Source organism: Ctenopharyngodon idella, chromosome 5, assembly GCF_019924925.1.
Source record: "Ctenopharyngodon idella isolate HZGC_01 chromosome 5, HZGC01, whole genome shotgun sequence".
Lineage (NCBI taxonomy): Eukaryota > Metazoa > Chordata > Actinopteri > Cypriniformes > Xenocyprididae > Ctenopharyngodon > Ctenopharyngodon idella.
The window spans coordinates 3,423,691-3,451,042 of record NC_067224.1 but is presented as its reverse complement, the minus strand read 5'-3'; the positions used below and the strand labels follow the sequence as shown (position 1 = coordinate 3,451,042).

The window sequence follows — 27,352 nt, the reverse complement described above, 5'->3', positions numbered from 1 at the left end:
ACAGCCATGTTTAGGTGCAGACTAGCTTACTAAAACCCTCGCTCAGCTCAAAGGGAAGCTGTCTTGTGTTTGAACGACACTGGACATGGCACAGATCAGCACAGCTGCTGACATTCACCAACTTACATCTCTTGTGCATGTATTATTCATCTAAACACGCTATAATGAGCGAGAAAGGAGAGGGGAGAGAGAACGTACAAAGAGGACAGAGAGAAAAGCAAGAATATGAATTAAAAAAACAGAAAATGTTAAGATGCGGACTCTGTCCTAAAGCCTGACACAGAGGCTTTTCCAAAAAATTGTGTGTGCATTTTAAGGCATCATCACATGTATACAGAGAAAAGCAATCCCAGAATGCACTGCAATGAGCTCAATGGAGAAAAAAAAAATCCACCCAAGATTGTGGAGAAGATGTTGTCTATGTAGAGTGCTCCAAACCAGTTACTTATGAGGTGCCATTTAAGTTATCACGCTCCCTTAGAAGACAACCAAAGAGTGATTTCATGAGTTCACACTTACATATGATTGAATAGAGTAAAGGTTATGGGTATTTGGCGGGAGGGCTCCGAGCTCGGAATTAGGCCCGAACCCCGAGTACATCCCCCATCCCAAGTTTGGGATAGGAATAGTTATAAATGAGGAGATGGGGTGGTGGAGGGATGCTGGAAAACTGTCATAGAACGGAGGTTTGTCTGCTGTATATATACCTCCTGATGCTAATTGAGCTGATTACCTGAATAAGCTCCCCCCATTAATTAGGTTCATTTTCTGAACATGCTCCTCCCGAATTTTGTCAATAAAACATCATTTCTAGAAGAGGGAATATAGTTATACCATGATGTGCTGGGACTCTGACTCTGATTGCTCTGAACTCTTTCATCTCACATAAAATTGAAAAATTAAACAAATTTCATTATAAAATTATGCATTTTAATTAAATTAAAAGTGCTATAAATAGAGTGCTGCAGGAATGACATATTTTTGAAGGCCATAACCCGGAAATGGGAACGGGAGTTCGCATTTTAGCACTTCTGGTTCCATCGTCCTGAAGTCAATTTTTCATTTTTATTTTTTTTTGTTAAATCCTGAAATAAGATCTGTGGTGAACACAAGCTCAAGATATTTTCACATTTTAGGCAATTCTATGACATAAAATACCTCAGTAATACACCCTTGTGATTTTTTTAAAGCTTTTATGTGTCTTGAAAAAGGAGGTTGCTAACAATTGTCTAAAAGACACTACAGAGGTTGTCTAACATCATCACATTGAACCAGGGCCGCACATCCCCCCCAATATTGATATTCCTGATGCTGCTCTGCTGTACTCCATTACATACCACTTTGTTTGTTATAAGGAGAAGAAGTTTTAAAAAGTTACATTTTTAGCCTCAGCGGTCTAACAGCGCTCATCAATGTCAAAATGATCGAGATGGCCAATCAAATCAAAGGAGGCGGGCCTTAGTGTTCACAGAAGACGAGTGCGAATTCCAATGCAACACTTCAGATTTAATGTTGAAAGAGTGCGTGGTAAAATGCAAGTAGCTAAACATTTAATATTTGACAACTGTTTTACGGCAATATCCACAAGTTTAAGGCGAACCGTTCAACTTTTTTTAATGAAATTTCACCGTTTTGATTTGACCCTAGGCTATGCTATTATTTACATGCTTCATGTAATTAATACTAATTTAATGTGAAGAGACAAGAAATGTTTTGCGTTTTTTATATAGTAGACATAAGAGTGAATATGCATATTTTAAAATAAAATATTATTTTCAAATAGTTTAAATTGATTACTTAATAACTACATTATTCTTTATTTTTCTTTATTCCCTTTAAATCCTAAAATTATTTAATTCTTTCAAATAAAAAGACCAATAACTACATACACACATGTGCAAAACAAAAAAAAACTTCCCCCCAGTGTTCAAGACATGGTTACGCCCTTGCATTGAACAGGTAAACTCATCTACTCACTCGCTTTCACAGCCTTATTGTGTTTATACAAACTATTCAATCTCAATCTTTCAAAAGACTCTAGCAAAGGTCTCTATTTGCTCTCCATTTAATGTCATTGTTGTCTAGGAAAAACAACTCAGTCACAAAGCCACCATGAAATCAAAATCAACAATTCTTATTTTTGGATGTAATGTTGCAGTATTCGTTTTAAATGATTTATTCGTGCACATCATTTTTTTTTTTTTTTTAAATTAGCAAACAACAATGATCTAACGATTCAGTCAATTCCTGATAGACAAAAGTATTTTTTTCTCATTTGAAAAGCCGCTTTACTTGGATATACTTCACAACAGGGAACTAAAGACATTGCAATTTCTGGTTCATTCCCACTTTAAGATTCAATTTGTTCATTTTTTTTCCTACAGAAGAGAAAAGTTGTTATTGTTTAGTGACCAAGAGCAAAGAGTTTGATGGGTGTGGGGAACAAATGAACTCAGGGACCTTCAGAGTAGACGAGTATGCAGACACCCCACACACACACACACACACACACACACATGCTACAGTTTGTCAATGGACAGGATCAATGTGAAAGTCTATCTCTCAGTCACGGTTACATCATACTTGTGACTTCAGTGAGCAGTGAATCCAGTCTCTCCTTCTCTTCTTCTCCTTGCAGTCATTTCTCACTCTCATCTCTATTCTCTCTCTCTCTTTCTTTTTCTTCTTGTCTCTCAAAAATATACAATTTTGGTATTATCCACTAATGTTCGTAAGGGATCTAGGCAGCTTAGTGTCTTTTCTTTCGTTTCTTACTATAATATCATCCATGTGTGCTGTAAAGCCGCAAAATTTTGCAAATTTTGCTTTGACTGCTTAGTAACTGTGTATATATTTTTAAAATACGAAACTCACCACCACTGTTTCTTAATTTGTGCTGGAGACGTCTAATTTTACACATTTTACACGCTTCTCATGGAGAACAAATTTGCCTCTTGCATCCATGAAGTTTTTGGTAAAACTTTTGAAAATCTTCTTTTCATGAACCAAACTGATAACAACTAACTGCAAATGAGAAGTTTAACAAACAGGAGCTGTTAGAAAATTACGTATTTGATAGGAAATGAACAGCGACACAATAAGAGGTTCTGAAAGTGCTGTAATTGAGTGATCACTTTGCTTAAGGGCTGTGACAGACCCAAATCATCACTGCTTGCATTTTTCCAGTTGCCAAATATGTTAATGTAGTGATTACTTCCATTTCAGGCACTATGGCATTTCTGCGCTGTGTCGGAGATATTAGTGTGTCTGTAATAAGATCGGTCACAAACGTGATCCCTGCACGAACTAATGTGTAGTGTCTTATTAACTCACTGTCATGCATTGTGCAACACATTTCTTCTCCTCTTCACGTTTCTCCACTGCTAAAGAAACTCTTAAACCTCTTAAAAGTCCTCATCTGTACTCCTAACTATTTTGGACCTTAAGACCACTTTTAAGGGTTAAGATGCTTTCTGAATTACTTTTATCTTTACTAGGATTTTTATTTCATTTTAAGAGGAAACGCCCACATTTCTAAGAATTTTCTTAGAGTTTTGTCACTAGGAGCTATTCTTTGCAGTAAGATTTTTTATGAATATGGGCCCAGGCTTTTACAGCTCATAGTGAGAATATGGAGCTCATAGATGAGGAAAAAACAGCTCAATTTCATCCAGAGGACCAAACTGATCAAAAATATGCAATTTGGTGCAGCTGCTGATATCTATATGGCCAAAAAGTAAGATGAAATAGTGATTGTAATGTAAATCAATGAGATCTTAATAACAGTATAACAGACTAAACTTACATAAAATGCATATAAATATCAGTTGTCACACTATATATCCTAATATTATGTTATAATATGATCAAAGCTCTGTAGTTTTATTGTGATCATATTTGATACACATTTTAACATGATTTTTCTAAGAATTTATGTATGGATAATCAAGAAAACAAGTTGCTTCAGTCCAGTAAGTGTTCATCTTAAAATATTTCTAGCAATCTAAAAGTTATTCTTATGTATAAATAAATAAAAATAAAGATTTCTCAGCTAAAAGACACGTGAACCACAACCTAAAGGTGGATGTTTTTATAATGATATTAAAAGGACTTTTACTCACTAAAAAAGTGTAAACTATCAATCAGACAGAAGGCTTGTAGTAGATTGTGTACAACAAGTTTTGATCATGTTTCTAATATATATAAATGTGTATGATATAGTAGGCTTTATAGGGTTAAACAGTTATCCATACTTTGCATCTAATGCTTTATTATCTGGTGTCACATAGCATTTAAAGTTATACATTGGTGATTTAGTTTGAAGGCTGACTTCACAAGGTCATTATGTCCATTATTAGACATAAAAAAAAAAGTCAGTTACCATATCAACCAAATTTTCAGTATCAGTGCATCCTAACTAAAGTTAAGCTCCACATTGGAGTGTTGATGTGAGTGTGTGAGACGTGTGAAACGCTCGGTGGTCTGGATCTGATGGGCTGATGGTTTTGAGAGGCTAATCATGGAGGGTGAACATCAGTTTACTTGGCCCGCCGGTGAAGTCCTTTCCATTTTAAATAGGCCATCTGCCTCCTGTATGTTAGCCAAACCTGGCCTGTCACAGCCAGTCTCTAGACTAACACACACACACACACTATCACAAACACATACGCATACACACAGGTACACGCGCACACACACATACACACACACAAACACACACACACACACACACTTATTTTTATCAACGTAATCACAAACTGTGCCAATCTCCAGCCTTTTCTCACTCTCACAGACGTGTGAACGTTTTTTAAAAAAGGCTTGTTAATATCCATGGAGACGCTCTTCAGTCTGTCTCAAATCACTTTAAAAGTTCTGTTAGCACAGTACATCACAGAAGTGTTCACTGCATGCAGCCTCCTCCTCCTCATAGCTGGGCAGCAAATGAGTACGTCCGAAACAGACGGCGAGTGCATTTGTACATCACTTGTGTTGTCAGTCAGTATCTTTGTATGAAGATACACTTCTGAAGGCAACTTGTTTCAGACTGGCATCCAAATGAACATCTAAATATCTACAAATAAGGCTTCTTAAAATTTCTTACCCACAATATTAAAAATAATAGTTCTTTATTGGCGTTGAGCACGTTTACATGCACACCAATACACTGATAACAGTTTATTCCCTGATGGTGACGTCAAAACGTAAGCATCCATGTATTTCACTCTGTTTATTATGTGAGTTGTCATGTTAAATAAAGCATTAAAAACCCCAGAGTATTTCAAAATGTCAGTGGGAAACTTGCATTCTCCTCTCATATTTGAAGTTTCTACTCGTCCTTTGGCTGAACGAGATGATAACACATTTTTATATTTCTTGGGTCAAGAAAAAGTTGAGTTTGCGTTATACATTTCCCCTCCTCTATGCAAAACACTCGCTGTGGCTGGATGAGCTTAAATCTGCCGTATTTAAAGGAACGTCCTGTCACATTTCACACATGCGCACATCGATAAACCAACAGAACACAGGTTAAGGTGTTTACAGAAATCTAGCTCCGACGATCGGTTTATTCTTAAGCCGTTTATGACCTTACACCGAAAAGGAGAGCAGTTTAACATTGATGGCTCCATGAAGAACCTTTAACATCCATGGAAACTTTCCATTGTACAAAAGCTTCTTTATACAGTGAAAGTGAAATGTGAAGGCTACCCTTACGAAAAAGAAGTATATTTTTTTTAAGCATACTAGTATCAATGTACTAGTAGTAAACTTGTAAGTGTACTATTTTAATACCACTTAAGACTAAATTGGCCCAATTGAAGTATACATTTAAGTGTACTATAAGTGTAACAGTAGTAAACTTTAAGTACACAACTAGTTCACAGATTCGTTTCTCATTTGTACTGCATCTGTACTACAAATGAACTTAAAAGTATACTAGTTTACTATTTTTACTAGTAATACATTTTTAGTATATAAAAGTACACTTTGAAATATACTCTCAGTAAACTACTAGTTTAGTGCAAGTATACTTGTAAGTTTTCTTTAAGTGAACATATCACACTTATAGCACACTTTTTATATATTATTTTTGCACTTTAAGTATACTACTATGTTCCTATTTAGGTATTATTTTTTATACTTGAAATACCTTTAACAGTACTTTAACTCTTTCCATTTTAAAAACATTTTATTCCATCTTCATGAATCCTTTTTTATCAACACTTAAATGTGGGTAAGTTTCATTTAAAAAAAAAAAAAAAAAAAAAAAATGTAAACATTTTAAACAAAAAGCTGAGAAAATTGCATTTTTGTCAAATGTCCGGATGGGATTTAGAACAATGATCAAACACAGGTGGAGTAGATTGAGTCCATAAACACCCCCAAAGGTTCATAGTCCTCATAGTCCACATAACGTTTGACAGTTTTTATTTATATGCTGTTTAATGTTTGATGATCGCTTTATTTTACATTTGTGTGAGTAATCTTCTATCGCTTGTTTCAGCTTCTTCTTCTCCTGCATTTTGATCTGGAGATTCCGTCCTCTTTCAGAAGATGCGTAACAGCGCACCCTACCGTATAAGCCTGAAAATTCAGTCAATGGCGAGGAAAGATTTGAAGTAAATTCCTATGTACACCAGAGGACTAGCCTACACAAAAATTCAGATACTCAGAATTAGCTATATACGAAGCCCCGGACATGACATGCAGGAAAAAAATAGTAGGCTAAAACGTGCGCACGATTTACTATTTCGTTCCCTCGATTTATAAATCATGCGCATGTAAATCGTGTTTTAGTAAATTGTGCGCACGATTTAGTAAATCGAGGGAACAAATTAGTAAATTGTGCGAACGATTTAATTTTTTTTTTCTTGCATGTCATTTGCGGGGATCCGTAGCTATATATCTGTTTTCTTTATAAATCAATATTTTCAAACAATGTACTTTTATACTACACTTTTATATAGTATATCTCGATCAAAAGACTGAGTCCAAGTATAGGCCAAATATACTTAGACATTTCTGTCAGTATAAGTCAAGTATACTTAAGTGCAATTTTAAGTATATTTCTCAGAAGTACATAAAGTATATTTCTGATAAGTATATAAAAAGTAGACTGAAAGTATACTTTCGTATTTTTTTGTTTAAAAGAAGTATACTAATAGCACACTTGAATAAACGTATTTTTCGTAAGGGTAAGTATGGTAACCCATACCCATAATTTGTCCTCTGCATTTAACCCATCTAAGTTAGCGCACACACATTAGGAACAGAAGTGTAGTGAACACACACACACTGCAAACCGTAGACACACACACACCCAGAGCAGTGCGCAAAAAAAAAAAATTTAAGAACAGTTTACTGGAAGGTCTAAAAATGGTTCTTCTATGGCATCACTGCAAAAAAAACCCTTTATTTTTAAGAATGATATAGTGTTTTTGGGTAGGTTTAGCTTCTCAATAAAGGTTAATTCTTTAATAAGGAATAATATTAGAAAAACAATGCACATCCGAAGTGATAATGCGGTCACGGCGCAAAGCGGAGTGATCTCAGTCTGTGAGTTTCTCAACAGTGTTCAGCAGCAGTGTCTCTACTAATAGCGAAGCTGTAAGTTTAACTGCTTCAAAAATAACAACGGTACCTCGATGCTGAGAAATGTCATGTAGTTCTGCAGATGCGAAACTATTTTACTGATAAAGTCACAGGGCAGCGCTGACAAGTTTCTATGCGCGTGAATGTTTCCGTGTGTGCACTGTGTGGGAGAGAGAGCGGGAGAAAGAGAGCATGCTTTCCAAAAGTAATAAAAAATAATTTTGTGGGGAAAACATGGAAATAGTTGGTCAATTTTATCCTATTGTTTGTTATATTTATTTGCTTAGTCAGCGTCTTTGTGGGTTTTGGTTCTTTTGCTGCTGCAGACCTTTGAAATAACTGAAATAATTTGGCGAAGTGATATGGAACTGTAATGTGGTCAAGACCTGCCTGGAACTACTTTACCAGAGTTTACCAGAAAATAATTGCACACCTTATAATGTTCATCAACCAGTCATAATCAAACATTCAACAGCCCTGTAGTATAAGTAAGGAATAACTGACGACAGAATTATTTGAATTAATAATGCACACCCAAGGTGGTAATGTGGCCACAACGCAAAGCAGTCACCGGAGTCAGTTATTTCCGCTTATAAGTTATAAGTTACTGTGTAAGTCAGTTTGAGTCAGAACTTATACTACTATACTACCACTATGTATAGCTTGTATTTAGTTGGAGCAAACTCAGGTTTTGAGCTTTAAGACTGAACCAAATGAATCTGTAATGACTACAGCAGTTATTTGTCAGTAATAGTATTAAAAGTTAAAAAACTGCTCTGTCAGAAAACAATTTTATTCTTTCAGTCATCTACCAAAATGTATGAAAAAGATTATGAGAAATCATAGACAGCGAAGGAAACATCTACTCTGCCTTCAGGAATCAACCACATGGAGGTATCTTTGTAGACAAGGTTTTATGAATAATGGATTAAAGCACATCTTTATCTTTCTACTCTAAAAAATAAAAGTTACAAAAATGGTTTTACTGCCTGATGCCTTGGAAGAACCTTTTTAGGAGAATATTATTAACTTTTAAGAATCAGTCTATCGTTCTTTAGAAAAGTTTCAATGCATTGATTTTTTTAAACAAAAAAGGAATATGTGGGTTTTTCTCTGACATGGGATCTGAAGGATCCAACATCACTTACCTTTTTAATTTCCAGACATACAGCAACTCAACAACCTTATACCATGGAAATAATAATACTGGATAATAAGAGGGTTCATTCCTGAATAAGCGGGTTCTTTCTTTTCCTGGTAATGCAAAGAATCACTTGAAGCAATATTTCGTACAAAAACAGCTTTACTGCTCAAATAATACAGACGTTTATCTGAAGAATGCATGTGCTTTTATAAAATTATAAGCTTTACATTTCTGCAATTAAATCTTCCAAAATGTGTCACCATTTACTTCCATTGTAAGTACTTCACCGTAACCTTAGCTCTTACTATTTCCTTTGTTCTTGATGCAGAAACCTCAAGTCAACTGTTTCCTTCCTTTTTTATTATTCATCACATCAATCATTGATCAATCAGCTGATTATTAATGTATGTTATCCTGTGGATAAGCTTATTTAAAAAATAAAGACATTTCATGGCTCGGTTTAATGTTCAATAAATGCTTAAATCTCATTTTCAGCAAATGAATCACTCAAACAGGCAGTTAGATCTGTGAGTGTGAATCTTTCATCCAGTTTTTTCAATTAACCCAGTTCGTTCAGTCTTGTGTAACGGAAAAGCCTTAAGTCATTATTCACTTAAAATCTTGTCTTCTGCCTTTATCTCTCAACTCTTGTTACTGCTTCCATACATTCAAACATTAACATAAACTGCCTCCTCCTGTGGTCAGTTCTCTTTCAGGTCAACTACAGACAAGTTAAAGTCGATATGCTTATAGTTAGATAGCTGAATAATAACACATCCCATTTTTAATGAGGTAAATTACTGAGTGCATCCCATTGTGAAAAAGAAGGGTGCTTAATTGTGTTGAATGTGCACTTGTATTTTTAAAAGAACTGTACATTATAAATCATTGTTTTAATAGTTTTTTGTTGTGCTTTAAAGAAGTACACTAGTTTTGATGTTTGACATCACACAAGTCTCAACAGAAATAACATTAAATGCTTGTTATTTTAACCATATTTCAAAGACATTAGAAGTAATTATGAAATTACATATAAAAATGCACTTTAGTGTGTCAAAAAAGCACTCTAAAGTTCAGCTAATTGCATTTAATATAAATTTAAACTATAATACATTTTCATTTAATTGCAGTTAACATGCAATTAGGTGTCTAAAAACATTACATTCAGTTTGCATTTAAGTATATTCTTTTAAAGTATATTATTTCCATAATAAGTACTCTTTTTAAAACTATGTGTACTTGATTTTTAGCAAGGTCTTTGAGTGTTCAACAGGACCACACACTTACAATGCTTTGGTCAAGCATTCACTTTTGTGTTTAGGGTAGGTTTAAGGGTATTTTTTTGTAGTTTACATGGAGACTACAACGGTATCGTTTTCAAAAACGTGCACTTTGAAACCAGATTTCAAAAGCTTGCATTTTCAGGCCGCCAAAATACCATTTGTGACGAGCAGGGCGGACGAGAGCCATGAGAGAACAGCGCGAGGCCGGTGACACGAGTGTTAATGAGCATCAGCTGCGCATTGCACCGGTCTCGAGTCTCTCACGGAAGAGCTCCGGAAGCATAAAAGGGGAGCGACGACAGTGAAGGACGAGAGAGGACCAGGCCTGGACTTTATTTTATGGTTTTATTATGTTTGTGTGGCCGGCAGACGTCCATGAGGGTCTGCCGGCATTACTTTCGTTTTGTATTTGTTTATTTTATATATTAAAGTTGTGTTGAACGTTTGCCGGTTCCCGCCTCCTTCTTCCCGTATTTACGAACTGCATTACACCATTGTCATGTAAATGAACGGCCAAAATGCATAAAGTTTTCCGTTTTTAGTTGAAAATGATGTCTTGTAAACGACCCCTTAGTTTACATACATTTCTGGCCTAACTCTTCTTCACAGTGTTAATCAAAACTGAACTGATCATTTCATTTAAAAAATCTCACTCACATTTTTTTTTATTAGCATAAAATAAATAAGCCTTGTGATGGCTAAAAAAAAGATTTTGGCTGTTTGTACCAAATCAATTGTGGATGAATGAGATGACCCATCACCTTCACAAACAGCACTCGTTTAACAATCTCTGTCATTACCGACAACAAAATCTGTTAAAAGATCTTAAAGTCTTAAACTCTTCAAAAATCTCTCAGAAATCTACTTTCACTCTTTTCTCCTCTAAATATGAGTCAGGGTCAGAAATTTGAAGGGATCAAATTTGGAACTAAATGTTTAGTGGTGCTGAATAAAAAGCGTTCAGTTCTGCTGTAAAAGCTTGTTTATTCAAGCTTAGGTTTATTCAGTGGGGGGTAAATTATGGTTCTGCTCAAGTAGGATTTTAACATACACCTACAACTGAATTTCTAAGTATAAATTATAAAAAAAAAAAAAAATGCTATTTGTTTGAAGGTCAGCCATCCAAGTACACCTTTCATCTGCATCTGATCCTGTCTAAAACTGTGTAAAGATTGAACAAGTGTTAAACAAGTGTGCTAAAACACTCAAGCAAATGCATATGGTTCATCCAATGTAATTGTGATGTCCATGTCAAATAAAAATCTAATAATAAATGTGGCTTAATTTATCAGCTCTGAAATGACTATATGTGCTGATCCCACACCAATTGTTTAAAGGAAAGTTCACTCAGACTGACTCACTCTTGTGTCGCTCCCAAAGGTTTGCTATTGTTTTACTCCCATGAGATGAAGACTCCAGTCATATCAGTACCCTACTAAAAGCGGTTTTATTTTACCTGGCGTACGTAGATTCATAGGGATCAAATGTTGAGATCATATGGCCAGTCGAATGCTACACGCCTTATCCCTGGCCTGTAACCCTCCTGTCTGACACTTTCACTCGAGGATTAAATCAGCCTGAATTACTGAATTGCATAATGTTTTCAATGGAATCAGTAAAGGACAATGTTTGCTACTGCTAGCTGTCAGCCAGCACAACATAAACACAAAAATAATCTTAAATCGTTGTTCACTGAAAATCTTGCTTTCATCCGCGCATACACAAACTTACATGCCAACACATGTCGGTCTTGCAGGTTTTTACATCAATGGCAACAAACGTCACTGAGTCCAAACGCAACATGCCAAGATTGAATATGTGGAAGTGTGAATGGATTTTGAGAGCTGTGGCGGAGAGAAATATCACAGGAAATTCATTATATTTGGGTCTGTTCTAGGGTTGTCAAAAGTACTGATAGGCCTACTTCGGTACCAAGTCGGTACTAAAATGTTAAAAATGTAACAATACCAGCATTTCCCCCTAGCATTTTAAGTGCTGTTGAGTGGATTCTGACTAACTTAAACACCTCTGATTGGCCATTGTGTTTACGCGCTCAACAGATATGTCTGTGATTGGCTACAATGATCAACGCACGGGAGCGTTTGAAAGCACCTGTACTTTTGACAATCCTAGCTAACATAAGACTTCAGAGGAACTGTGTCACTTTAGTTGCATGGGAAGGAGCAGCCAGTAGTATTTTTTTTGTTATTTAAAGGGCGTGTTAGTAATATGCGCCTATATGCGGGTGCACAACGTGCGTACACTCTGCTTATTACACACACAGGGACGCGCAGCAGCACACAATCATGCCAAATATTAAAAATAAAATCTGACTTGTCAGATTGAGGGTGTCTATATTCCGCCATGTAAATAGCTGTTGTTAAAGGGAATGGGAGATGAGGCTCTGATTGGTTTATTGCACGTTACGCCCAAAACACACCCATGACTCATTAAGAGACCAGGTACAACCCTTTTGGACCATGCACCTGGCACGCCGACCTTTTTTTCCATTGTTAAACATCAAAAGTTGATTCGGACACACCTTAAGTACACCTGAGCCATGTGCTTCAGACCATGTGCTTAGATCGTTAAAATAGACTGCGCATGCGCATTAGCTTGATCCAGCCTGAATAATACCGTTTTTGTCATGATTCGAGTGTTTAGAAACAAAATTTATGAGACAGTTGTTGTCAGATTTCATTGGTGATTTCAAATATGAAATTTAATCAAAAGCTTGGCAAACAGCTTTGGAGAATTTGATGTTTCCCCATTCAAAGATGGCCGCCAAGTGAAATTACTTGTCTTGAAGGGACTTTGATAAAACTGAGGTGTTTTTCCTCCTCAATATCCTCCATATTCTCACTATATAATACTATTTTTTAATTTTTTTTATTCATATTTTGTCTAAAGTTTCAATAAACTGTTCCATTTCAAAGCTTTTTCTGACTTTTATTTCATATGTCAGGCTTTACAGGGTTAAAGAATGAACTGCTTCAGGACTGCTTTCTTGTGCTCAATGCAAGTGACCTCAAATGTACGCACCACAGATTTGGCCTGGTGTGCATCCTGACAGAACTAGACACAAATAGAACCATCTCACTGTGTGATCAAGACATTTATGCCCAAACATTTAAAGGGTTCCTTTATTATTTCACTTTTTTAATTTTAGTTAGTGTGTAATGTTGCTGTTTGAGCATAAACAACATCTGAAAAGTTATGATGCTCAAAGTTCAATGCAAAGGGAGATATTTTCTTTTACAGAAATCACTTTTTAAGGACTACAACAAACAGCTGGTAGGGACTACAACAAGCTTCTTTCCGGGTTGGTGACATCACTAACCCTAAAATTTACATAAACCCCGCCCCCGAGAACCATGAGGCCATGTTGGGCTGCTTTAGAGAAGAGGAAGAGTTGCTGTAGTAGAGTGTTGTTACCATTAGGGCTGTGACGGTGGCACATTTTTACTACTGTGGTGGGAAATCACCAACAACCGCCGGTGTTGCGGTGGTAGGGTTGGTTTTATATATATATATATATATATATATATCAGATGTTGCGTTAGACTTGCGTTTCGCCGTCATTTTGATGGACAGGATTGTAAAAAAAAAAATCCATCATAATCAATTATTACCCGTCATTTTAATTTTTATGTTTTAATAAGACATTTAATAGCTTCTGATTTCGTTCACATTTTCAGTTTTATTCACGACCTTACGCAGGATAAGCAAATACAAATAGGCATAGGCTATGCATTTATTTATATTATGAAAAGAAAGTTAAAGACTGCGTCACTTTTCAGTTTTAATCTTGAACACTTGTCGAGGATCGTGAGTGAACGCGATCATCCTTTCCTCTTTACTACTGTACAGAACGAAATAAACATGAATGAACATCAGAAAATATTTTGCAAGATACAGTAGCTTACCGAAATCTGTATCACGTCAGTTCAATCAGTGTTGCAAACAATGCCACGTAACATTATACCTCAGAAAAGCCATTCGTTGACCATAAACTTATAGTCAGCAAGAAAAATAACAAAACTTAATTATGTAAGTAAGTATAAGTAACTTTATTATTATAAAATTGACTTAAACTGGGTGCTCGTCTGTGTGTAATCAAGCGCATCGTTTTCATTTTATTCTGGAGACTGAACTCGCGCTCTGCTGCCACACTGGTGCGCACTCACCACCAACTGGACAGGGGTGGGAATTACAGTTAGAAGCAACATCAGTCTCAGTAATCTGTCAAAATGACGGACGGGCTGCAGATTTTTTCCGTCACCGCTAAAAAAATACCATCTATGACGGAAAATTTTTGGTTAACGCGACCTCTGAGATTATATATATATATATATATATATATATATATATGTCACACTACCGCCGGTGACCCTCCACGCCCGCAGTGGCGCGGTTGTCATGCCTACCATCACAGCCCTAGTTACCATACCGTCATTTTACGCCGGACTGCTTCACAAACGAGGGTCAATTCAACGCTGGATTTGCACAAAAGATTAACATGACGGCACATGCTAGTCGATGAGTTGAATCAACTCCACAGCAACTACATAAATTTATCCACTAACCATTCAGAAACATCCAGTTAAAAGTTGTAACTTCTTCCTGAGTCTCTCCATCAGTGTCCGACTCCGGTTTGAACAATGTAAGGCTGAACACCGTTACTGACAATCCTCATTTTGGCTGCGTGAGATTCTCCAGCTTTGTTGTTGTTGAGCAACCGAAGCGCGAGCTGTTAAAGCTCCGCCCTCTTCTGGAAAGGGAGCAGCAGCTCATTTGCATTTAAAGGACACACAAAAACGGTGTGTTTTTGCTACATGTGCAACCACAAATCTTGATTCATTCAGTCAAACCTCAGCAATGCAGCTGGTTGAAGCCTGGTCAGTTTTTCACTAAAAGTGTAAGTTACGAAACTGCTGCACTGACAAAATTAACAAATGCTTGAAACAAAGACATTAAGTTCCTGCAGCTAATAGAGCATGACGCTCACAACGCCAAGGTCATATGTTTGATTCTTAGAAAATGAATACACTGTCTTCTTGAATGCACTGTAGGTCGCATTTAAAGTGAAAATGAATAAATGTAAGTATCGTGTTGCAACAAAAAATCCATTTAAATACAGCGAGAGACATTTATTGGTCAAAGTGAGGTGGATTCATCCACTGTCACAGTCTGTGGAGCCAGATTTGGCTCAATCTCAGTCACCACAGGGAGAGATCCAGTTTCAGTCTGACTGAAGAGGCTTTCAAAGGGTAAACCTCCTTCTGTACACACACACATACGCACACACAAACGGCCCGTCTTCAGACACACTAACCAAGTAAAGCATTCGGAGAGATTGCACACATACAGCTTATCAGCTTTCACGTACACACCTCTACAGATACACAGAAACCTTCTCTATCGTTCTCTTCGCTCATCTCTCCTACCCACTTCATATTGTCTGCTTCTGTCAACTGACGAACAGGCGCCTGCTTCTGTTGCCAAGGGAACAGGCTTAAATCAAATGAAGCCAACAGGAACTGAGTGACATTCACATGCATCTGTGGCCACAGATGAGCTAACACACACATACATTCATACACAAACAAAAAACTGATTCTGACACAACAAAATAGCACACATGCTGAAAAAACATATAACATACACACAGATGTACGCTGGCACAATAGACAACTCACCCACAATACAACTCAATGAAACCGGACCATAATGTACATCAAACTTTATGGATCAAAAAAGGGGGTAACAAAAAGTTACTGAATAAGGATGGGACTCACGGAGTGACACAAAGACGCTGACAAGAAGTGCAGTGGTAATACCATCGTACAGTGGACATACACCATCGTAATAGCACAGATTTTTTGGACATTTAACATGATAATTCAAGTACCATGCAAATACCAAGATATATGAATATGGTGAACATTCAGCAGCACGGTATCTTTTGTGAAAAAGAAGTACTCTTTATTATTTCATTACGGAAATAATATACTGTGTGAACTGAATGTAATGTTTTTGGACACTTAATTCCATGTTATTCACAATTAAATTAAAATTTATAATAATTTAAATGCAATTAGTTAAACTTAAGAGTGCTTTTTGACCAACTTAATATGACTTAATTACATCTTTAAGTGTATGTCATCTTATATGTCATTTCTATTGAAACTTGTATGTCATGTATTAAAATAATATATGTAAATACATGACACAAGCTTAAATAGAAATGGCACATACTGTATAATGACAAGTTTCAAACATTTTACATTTGTAATGATGTTGTGCATTTACAATATACTATAACTTTAAATGCAATATCGAATAACACACTACAATTAAAAATTATAATCAAGTACTTTACATGTGCTTTAGTATGTTAGTCAACACATCAAAAGAAGTGTACTTCTTTAAAGCATGACAAAAGATTATTAAAACAATTATTTAAAATGTACTGTAAAGTAAAACTTTTAATATGACATTATTGCAAAGTGCACTTTTAAATGTTCTTAAGTGTGTACTCTTTTAAAGTACCCTTTTAATTGACCTTTTAATTCATTAATATTATATTGTGTGCAAGTACAGTTTTTTTTGTATAAAAAAATTCACATTTGAAGTACAATAGCTATATCACTGTATATGTCAATTGTTTATTGGTTAGTCCAGCAGTGTGCTAATAAAAATACAGAATAAAGGGATGGTTGTCAGAATAAAGGGATGTTAATACAGAATAAAGGGATGGAAAGGATTCATGGATATGAATGGAAGTGAATGGAACTAAAAGTGCATTATGACCACCCCTTATTTAAGAAAAACAAAGAAATAGATAAAAACACTGGGTTAAGTTGTTGTTCCCTAAGTAAGAGAATGTTAGTAATTAAGAAAACTTCTAGAGGGAATAATCAGCATATGCAGTTAGTACACTTGCTAGATGCTAAGTGGTTTAAATTAGCCGTTTGTCTACTGTGCAAATGATTTAATTGTAAGCATAATAAACAAAGCACATGTATTCTGTGGTTCATACAGGCTTAATGCTAATTAAAATGTAGATGAACATTTAAGTATTAACACTAGATGTTTGTAAGGCTACGGTTGAGGGAAGAACATCATTTTGGTGCCAGAAGCTATTGAGAGACTATTGTGAATCCAGAGTAAACTTTCTGGACAACATTACATCTAATGCAGTCGTTTGTTTACAGCAATCAGATTGAATAGAAAAAAAGGTAGAATTTCGCTCAAGTCTTCTGCTTTCCAGATATTTCTCCAGAGAAAAAAATAAAACAGTAATCATGACACAGAAATCAGTAAAGTGTCATGTAGAGTTTTGGGCAGTGTCTCAAAGATAACGCCTGCTAATCAGAGATTTATGAACTCTCCCCAGACTAAATTATCTACGCTATGCTTATGAATTGGGTTTTTCATGTCCGTGGGTTGAAGCCACCCCAAATACCATGATAGTTAGCTCCTGGAATGTGAATTTTACCAGAGGAACCCAGCCTAAAATGTGGATTTTACCCACCGGAACACGATTGGGCTAGTTTTGTGTAGCAATTGGGCGGGTTTCGTTGTGAAAACCTGGCAACCCTGGTTGTAATGTAAGGGCTTGCACATTTAAAATGGCAGACGACATTGCGGAGAAGTTAATCGCCCAGGTCCAGAAAAAGCCTCCCATGTTTGACAATTCAAACCCCCTTTTCAAGGATACTTTAAAGAAAATGGATATATGGAAAACAATCGGTCCTACCCCTCAGAATAAATGGTGAGAAGTATTAACGATGAAATCATTATGCCAGGCTAGCAAACAGTGTAACATAAAATTACCTCAGGTATCAAGTGCTAGTTTCAACAACATTGTCTTGCTTCCTTTGAAGTTGTAGTAAAAAAGACTAGCACCGCGTCCAAAATCGAATACTTCTCTACTATATAGTACGTGAAAAACAGTATGTGAACAGAGTAGTATGTCCGAATTCATAGTATTTGAAAAACAGTAGTCGAAAAGTACCCGGATGACTTACTACTTACATACGATGGACACTTTACTATCCCATGAGGCCACGGGAGAGGATTTGTGAATGGAGTTCAAAGGACGTAACTGACGCTGGTAGGTCATGTGACAGTAACAACATAGCGGATGTAGTACATCCGAATTCATTCTTACTACACGCATTCGTACTATATAGAACGTACTTTTTCAACGGTCGTGAAGTAAATTTAAATTCAAATGTAGTACCTACTCAACAGTACGCAATTTCGGACGCAGCTTAGGTGATGTTTTTATTCCACTATATTGACTTCATCAGGTAAATTCACTGTTAGATTAGATCGATTACACTAGCTATTCACTCGAAACATAGCATGCTGAGGACATCTTCTGGTTAAAGCCGTGTAAATGCAACAAGAACAGCAAAAGCATGTTGTACACACTTTGAAACTGCAGCGCATGAGCTTTGAATAAACATTTAGTTATCGTTATAGTTATCTTTATAGTTTTCGTTCTTGGTGTAAACAGGCCTTAACGATAACTATATTAGCGTCCACACCAGTGGGCGATATTTTTGTTTATTCGTAACGCACGCTGCAGTTTTGTCGTCTGCCACTTTAAATGCTCAAGCACTTTAAAACAAGATGGATTCTGATTGGCTGTTTTTATCATTCATCAGCTGTAAAAAAAAAATGGTTCTGAAAATGATTTCAACTAGATATCGTTTCTCTGTGCCATTATGGTTATAGATGTGTTATGAACTCTGCTATTCTTTTATATTTAGAATGATCTATTTCTTTATCATTATAGTTATCGCCCTAATGGCCTGTTCATACCAAGAACGATAACTATAAAAGTAACATAACGATAACTATATTTGCGTCGACACCAACGAATGATAACGGTCTGTTTATTCTAAGCTCACGCGCTGCGGTTTCAAAGTGTGTACAACATGTTTTTGATGTTCTTGTTGCATTTACACGGCTTTAACCAGAAGATGTCCTCAGCATGATATGTTTGGAGTGAATAGCTAGTGTAATCGATCTAATCTAACAGTGAATTTAGCTGACGAAGTCAATATAGTGGAATAAGAACATCACCTAGTCTTTTTCACTGCAACTTCATAGGAAGCAAGACAATGTTGTCGAAACTAGCACTGGATAACTTACCTAAAAGTAATTTTATGTTACACTCTTTGCTAGCCTGTCAGAATGATCTCATCGTTAATGCTCACCATTTATACTGAGGTTACGACCGATTGTTTTCCAAACATCCATTTTCTTTTTCCTTGAAAAAGGGGTTTGACTTGTCAAACAGTGGTGGCTTTTTCTGGACCTTGGCGATTAACTTCTCCGCAGTGTCGTCTGCCATTTTAAATGCGCGAGCCCTTAAATTAGAATGGATTCTGATTGGCTGTCAGTGTTTTATCGTTCAACAGCAGGAAAAAAAATCGTTCTTAAAGTGATCCCAACAATATCGTTTCTCTATATCGTTATCGTCATAGCTATGGTGTGGACAGTGCTATTCTTTTATATCTAGAATTATTTTTTAGAACTATATCTTTATCGTTATCTTTATAGTTATCATTCTTGGTGTGAACGGGCATTAATTTGATCCTTTTATCCATCACTTTATTTGTACATTTCTCCATACAAAGTTTCCCAACATTTCAAAATAAGGTACAACACTTTACCTTATTTTAGTTGACTAAGTAGAAAGAAAGGGGATCAGAAGAAACACAGAGAGCTAAAAAGAAACAAGAAAACGTATTTATCCCCTATAAGTCACTAATTTGATCCTCACAGAAAGAGCAACACAATTGGGATCCTTACTAAAATCACTGTACGGTCTTTAATAACAGCACATCCAAGAGACCAGTGCACTGTTTCCATCTCAACCCACACAAAAGCAGGCACTGCGCTAATTTCTCTCTTCAACTCTCTCTCTCTTCGTACCTTTCTGACTCACTCATACAGTAGGTCTGTTGGGACTGAGGTCATATAGTGTTTAGGAGGAGCATGCAAGGTGGGAGTCCATCTGAAGACAATGAGAGAGAGAGAGAAAAGTGATAGAACAGACTCCAGCTTGGGAGCGAAAGCACCAGCCAACGTTACATAAACCATTCGGCGTGCTCTGCCAGGAACACGACATGGGCAAAGAGGCACATGCCGTCAGGAGCAGTGGGATGTGTCTCACCTCCATACGCACACAGAGCCCGCTAACTGCAGTTAGATGACAAATCACATGTGAGCTTTTATTAATGAGAGCTTTCCCTCTCGTTCTCTGGCTCCCACACATATATACATCCTTCCCTCTATAATTTAACGGATCGGTCTCACTTTTTTCTCTCATGTCCTCTTCACGGACAGCATCACACGTCTGAAGTACCACAGCAGGGTCAGAAATTAACCAGGGCTCGAGGCCAAAATGTCAGTGAAACTGACAAAAATGCCCCAGATATTTAAATTGTGTGTGTGGGGGAAGGGAATCTGAACTGTTCTTTTTTTATGTTATCAAACATTTGATATATTTCATTATATTCTGTCTAGTTATTAGGTGAGAGACTATACAGACACTGTAGTGCCTTGTAGCTGTCAAATATGTGACCCTGGACCACAAAACCAGTCATAAGTCGCACAGGTATATTTGTAGCAATAGCCAACAAAACACTGTATGGGTCAAAATTATCTTTTTTTCTTTTATGCCAGAAAGCATTAGGATATTACATAAAGATCATGTTCATGAACATATTTTGTAAATTTCCTACTGTAAATATATCAAAAATGTATTTTTGTGAGTAGATATGCATTGCTAAGGACTTCATTTGGACAACTTTAAAGGTGATTTTCTCAGTATTTTGATTTTTTTGCACCTTTAGATTCCAGATATTCAAATAGTTGTATCTCGGACAAATATTGTCCTATCCTAACAAACCATATATCAGTGCTTATTTATTCACCTTTCAGATGATGTATAAATCTCAATTTCAACCCTTATGACTGGTTTTATAGTCCAGGGTCACATATTATCTTTTTCTGAGGTAAATGCTGCCCAAAATGCTGCTAAAAGAAGTGTATTTTTTTGTTTTAAATAATGACAATACTCACAATTAGCTAGTCCAAAACTTAAAACAGCGAGCCATTAAAATCTAGCACTTTTGCAGCTACTTTTGTATTTGATGATGATTTGAAGTGTTCACACTGAGATTTATTTCATATATATCATTTCTGACTGCACCACAGTGAGCGCGAGCTGCAGTTTCACACGCGTTTCACACGCGTTCTTGCGTTCCGCTGCGCTATTTTTTTAATTGATGTACACATGTACACACTAGCTTAGATGGACATTTTTGACAGTTTAGTAGTGTCGTCTCGCTGTTTTTTGTTTTTTTCAGCGAGTCGAGTAAAGAGAAGTTGAACTTTTAAAAAACGCGTCTCGAGACCCAAGCGTTGCGCTGCGTCCAGTTTTTTGAACGAAGGTTCCACGCGCGCGCAAAAAAAAAAAACGCGTAGGGAGGCAAGAGAGGGAATGCAAATACATGATGGTCCTATCATAAAACAGGCACGAATTTGATTTCAAATTCAAAATACGAGCTCGGTTGAGAGAGAAAAGTGAGAACGGAAGATTAGACGAAGGAACAAAGAAGTGCTGAACCATGACTATCGCTCGGAACAGAACGCTCCCTTCACAGCACACTAGCAGAAGAACCAGCGAATAATGGTTATAAACTTCGCGCGCGCACACCACACATTCCTGCTTCTGGTCGTGACGGAATGAATTGGCTTACCTTTGTGGTCACTATGCAGAGGCAGTCCATGGCAGAGAGAAGAAGACAGGTGGAGATGTATCCAAACCCCCGTTCCCCCCTCTCCCCTCTCTCCCTCCAGCTTCTCTCCTTCTCTCGGTCTCTCTCTCAGCGCCCGCCGTTCGCCCCTCTTTTCTTCAGCGTATCTCTTTTGACTGACTTAAGCATTGAGGAAAATAGAGTATGGAGGGAGGGGGGAAACGTAAAGAGGAAGGGGGTGGGACGGAGAGAGAGAGAGAGAACACGAGAGGTCTGGCTTTAGGATTTAGCAAACGAGGAAAGGACGAGGAGAGGAACGCGTTCGTATCGATGAGGAGCTGGGAGATACAAAAAAGACGAGATGGAAGAGAGGATACGAGCAAATGAAAGGAGATGGGCAGGGGAGGATGAGTGCAGATACGAGAGGTGACGAAGAGGGGGAGAAAAGAAAGAGGGAACGGACTGAAGCGGCAGAAGATGTAGAGAGAGAGCTCGCGCGCGCGCGCGCAGTGAGGGAGGGGGACGTAAAAAGATGGAAGGGGAGGCGAAGATGTGTGTGTAGAGAGAGAATCAGAGAGTTAAAGACCAAGAAAAGCACCAAATGTAAAGGAGTACACGAAAACGATAAAAGATAACGAGGGTACTACTCTGGTTGTCATGGCTTTCGGTAAGCGTTGCCTTGGCAACGCTGCAGAGTTGTTGCTGTGTAAATAGCCGGGCTGTTGTCATGTGGCCATGGCTTTATAAAGCGCAGTGAAATCAGTAAACGGACAGGCTACGTTCCAATGGAATACAAGCGTACTGTGTGCTTAAAAAGGTAGTATGCGAAACAGTAGGCAACGGTAAACGTATACTGTGCACGCATGGAATCCGCTGCATTTGCATACACTGCAGATGCAACTTGATGTACTAAAATAACTCAAACTGAAATAAAAATTATTAAATCTATATTTAATAATTATTTATATTTAAAAAAAACTAAAAATGACAAAAATAAAGAAATTAATAATAGGCTACTTTAACTTAAATGAAAATAAAATGGGAAATTTTTATCCAGGATTAAATATAAAAAGCTATTTTCATGTTCACACACCAAATTGGCCTATTTTTTAAAATAAAAACTATGTAGTTTTTTTTTTAAAAACAACTAAATTACTAAAACTGACTTTAACTTTTTAACTAAAATTAAAATGACTATTATAATAAAAATATAAAAATGCAAACTACTCTAAGTCAAAATAAAAACTAAAATAGTATCACAATTATATTTGTTTTATGCAGAATTGGAATAAAATGTTTTTAAGCACATTAAGCAAGTATTTTCGTTTCCACACAAAAATTGTCTTATTTTTTTACTATAACATCAGTATCTATTGTCCCGTCATGCAATTTCTATGATCATATTTTACAAAGTAGAGCAACAATATCAACATCACCACAAGTGAACGGGTAGCTCAGTTAAATGAGCGAATGGGATTCATTCTTACTTAAGTTTTCCACAAACTTATCTAAAGTCTAGCTCTTTCATTTTATAAAGTTTGTTTTTAAAGGTTTTTCTTTTTTCTTTTATTAGATCCACTTGGTTGTGGTTGTTCAGTCAGTTTGTTTATTTTGAATATATGAACTGTTTCAAGCTTGTTGATTTACTTCTTTTTCTCAGCTATGCTTTTTACCAATGAGCAGCATTATTTATTGTAATCTGGCAGCTAATAATTAATAATAACAGTGAAACTAATCATATGATAATGTCTTCTACATTAATTAATATTTCTGTCATGACATCTCTCAGAGAGTTTGGCATTGGTAATGGATATGATAATGTTGTTATGTTTGGTCTTGGCGAAAATAGACCTGCTGCTGCTGCTGCTATTGCTGCTGCTCGAGAGCAAGTTCGGGACTTCCCACTGCCAATACACACACGACACACCGCTGTGAGCCAGTAAGACATGCTGCTGCTGCTGGACAGTATATTAGCAGATCTATACAGGTGGAGCTGGGGAAGAGGGAGGGTTTCTGAAAGCACTAATGATGGGTCGATCATGAACGATTTGTACATTTTTAACAAATCTTTAATATGACTCAGGAATAACGAGTTGTCTCAGAGAGTGATTTGTTCATTTTGTGTTGACCGTGCATGCGCAACGTTCTGTACAGGAGACAGAATGATTAGTTCACCTCTCGAGTCTTCGGGTTTGGGTCCGAGTTGTTCGTTCATCCCGTGACACCCCCATAGAGGCTATGTTGTCTGTACCAGAAAAAGAAATGATTAGTTCATCTCCCGAGTCATTCGGGTCTGAGTCATTCGTTCTTTTGTCACGTGACGTGACTGCCGTATTGGATACAGAAATTAGTTAATAATTCCCAAACTTCCTTACAAACACAGGTAGTCTTAGTTCACTTCTGAATGAAAATTTCCTGATAATTTACTCACCCCCACGTCATTCAAGATGTTCATTTCTTTCTTTCTTCAGTCGAAAAGTAATGAAGGTTTTTGAGGAAAACATTCCAGGATTTTTCTCCATATAGTGGACTTCACTGGGGTTCAACGAGTTGAAGGTACAAATGTCAGTTTCAGTGCAGCTTCAAAGAGCTCTACACAATCCCAGATGAGGAATAAGGGTCTTATCTAGAGAAACGATCAGTCATTTTCTAAAAAAAATACAATTTAAATACTTTTTAACCACAAATGCTCGTCTTGCACTAGCGTCCACGACTTCATGCATTACGTTGGAAAGGTCACGCGTGACGTAGGCGCAAGTACCAAGCAAGTGTTTACAAAGTGAATGTGCAAAGACTAAGTCAAACAACCTTTACAAAAAAAGGTAAAACAACGATGTCGGACGATTTTGAAGTTGGAGGAGAAAATGAGATGGAGTTTTTCACCCTACCGCGGTTTTTCCACCTACATCACGCGTGACCTTTCCAACGTGATTACGTAATGTGTGGCGCATCGCAGAGCAGTGTGCCAAGATGAGCATTTGTGGTTAAAAAGTAAACAAATTTATATTTTTTTAGAAAATGGCAGATCGTTTCTCTAGATAAGACCCTTATTCCTCATCTAGGATCGTGTGAAGCTGCACTGAAACTGATATTTGGACCTTCAACCCGTTGAACCCCAGTGAAGTCCACTATATGGAGAAAAATCCTGGAATGTTTTTTGTCTTTTCGACTGAAGAAAGAAAGACATAAACATCTTGGATGACATGGGGGTGAGTAAATTATCAGGAAATTTTAATTCTGAAGTGAACTAATCCTTTAATGCTTTAAATTTTATCTGTATGATGGGTAAAAAATCACTTTGAAAAAGCTGCATATAATAACAACATACAGTTACATGACAAAACAACGAACGACTCGAACCCAAAGACTTGAGAGATGAACTAATCAGTTCTGTTTCCAGTACAGACTGCATAGCTTCAGTTTATAGGGATGTGATCATGTGACAAAAGAATTAACGACTGGTATAAACTGGTGTGGTATAAACTAACAGACTGCATAGCCTGCTTAGAATATATTGTTTTCTGTTTCTCATAATTTGAACTTGGTGGCATTATAGTTTTTTTCCTATTCAAAATGTGATCAATGTAGCTTAAGTAGATGTCTTGGGGATTTGGGCTATTAACATGTAACATTTAAATTATATTCTTCTGAAATAAACTAAATGACTTGGAAAAAAAAGGTTTGTTCGTTTTGATGAATGAGATTCAAAGATCCGAGTCAGTAAAATAATCCGAACTTCCCATAACTAGAAAGTGCTATAGACGACGCTGACCAAGTATTTGAAAGTTGAGCAGCGAGCTCATTGGCTGCTGATACAGCAGGAACCAATCAGCTGTGCCCTATAGAGAATGATATGATTGCAAGCAGATTGAGTTAAGGAAACTATCAGCTTGTGCCATCTAGAGTTTCATGGCAGAACTTTGTATTCCTAAAAAAAGAAAGAAAGAAAAAAGAAAAGGGATAAAAGCAGAGTGTTTTGCAGTTCATCAGTGCCCACAGCTGATGTGTGTCAATGGGCAAAAAGCCATGACTGGATGCCATTTCCTTAATTAAACATAATGTAATGTGAATGTCCATGTGACAAAAAGTTTATAGCATTATACATACATGCAGTATTGTGTGATACAGTTTCCTCTCAGTGTGCTTTGGTTGTATTCTGCACATTTTGGCAAATGAGTGTGTATTCAGGTATACTGAATATTTGCATACTGTATACTGCAGAAATACACTAGTATGGCAGTATGCTAATCCTGAAAATACCCAATGTGAACGGGAGACAGCGGGAAAGAGACCATGCTTTTTTTTTTTCTTTTCTCTCAGAAATAAAAGACACGAGAAAACAGAAAGAGAGGAGAGAAGATGAGGCTATTTTTAGTGACATTGCTTCTTTGTGTTAACACTTCAGTCTTCTCTCCGAATGAATTCCTATCCGGCAGTGCTGAACAGCAAAGAAGAAGATGAGACAGATTAACATCCATTTCATCAACAAGCACAGTGAGTGTGTTTTATGTTGTGCACAATTTAAAAAAAAGAAAGAAAATTGCCTATATCACTTTGCCTTTAAGACTGTGGACTGTACCATTAAAGTCAGTGAATGGGTATGTCAGAACCTCAAAGCCTTTCAATCAGCCAAGAGTTAATGGTGTTACAATAAATCTGTTGTCAATGATGCACACATTTACGTTCTCCAGGGTGGTGCAACTACAGATAAAAACATTTGACAAAGAGAATCAATGTGTTTTACTGATAATGGAAGAGTGTTTCGACATGGAGCACATGCTACTTGAGTTTTAGAAGTGGAAGAGTGTGTTTCATGTCTTTCATGCACGTTGCAGGAGCACACAACGTAAAATGTGTATACTACAAAGAACAGACCACGATAAGTTGGCGCTGTGCTAGGAGAGAGAGTATCCATGCTTTCATTAGGTGTAGTTAAAACAGAAAGAAGATGATGAATACAGAGGAATGCTTTTATTGGTTTAGTCAAAATTGGCCTTTAAATGGACTGACCTGCTTACATCTTCACACCTACATCTCTGTTGCGTAAGTGCATGTGTGTCTGTTGAAATGTGTGGCCGATGTGCACATACTCTTTTGATTTATTGTGCATTTATGTGTGGTTGTAACTGAATGCATTGGTGTGTCTGTGTCTTTATGAGACAGAGAGAGAGTAAAGTGGAGCAATGACGTTAATTCTCAGTTGGGTTTAATATATGAAGTTTTATATAAAAGGAGAGTTGCCCGTAGCAAGCTTGTCATCACAAACTTACATTCACATACATGCAAGCTCAAACAGGAGTTGAATAGGCTGGGGGTGTTAATTTTTAACACATACATATCTGCAGTCAGAAATGTGTGTTCACACATTGCTGTATACAGACAGAAGCTAATCAACATACATTCACACAAAATACATAGGCTACACACACACACACACACTCCCGCATGCGTCTTAAGCAATATGTTGAAACTGGTTAAATGTACAATTAATGTTACAATCATGAATGTGTTTCAATATTTGATGTAAAATAGCAAGATAAAGGAATATCCTC

The 27,352-nt window shown here is 36.8% G+C and overlaps 2 protein-coding genes across 3 annotated transcripts in view; one reads left to right on the top strand and one right to left on the bottom strand.

Annotated features, from left to right (window-relative positions):
- The window catches only part of LOC127513280 (disks large homolog 4), a 158,029-nt gene extending 135,749 nt beyond the window's left edge, over nucleotides 1-22,280 (bottom strand). The window contains exon 1 of the mRNA XM_051894954.1: nucleotides 21,804-22,280. Within this exon, the coding sequence (XP_051750914.1) occupies nucleotides 21,804-21,833 (30 nt within the window). The 5' untranslated portion in view covers nucleotides 21,834-22,280. The remainder of the gene's footprint in view (nucleotides 1-21,803) is intronic.
- Nucleotides 22,281-25,942: 3,662 nt separating this feature from the next.
- her7 (hairy and enhancer of split related-7) overlaps nucleotides 25,943-27,352 on the top strand; it is a 28,093-nt gene continuing 26,683 nt past the window's right edge. The window contains exon 1 of one of the 2 annotated variants that reach the window (XM_051894440.1): nucleotides 25,943-26,294. The gene's annotated coding sequence lies outside the window, so the exon portion shown is untranslated. Of the gene's footprint in view, nucleotides 26,295-26,615; nucleotides 26,844-27,352 lie in introns of those variants that run through there. The other variant, XM_051894439.1, reaches the window with a different exon arrangement.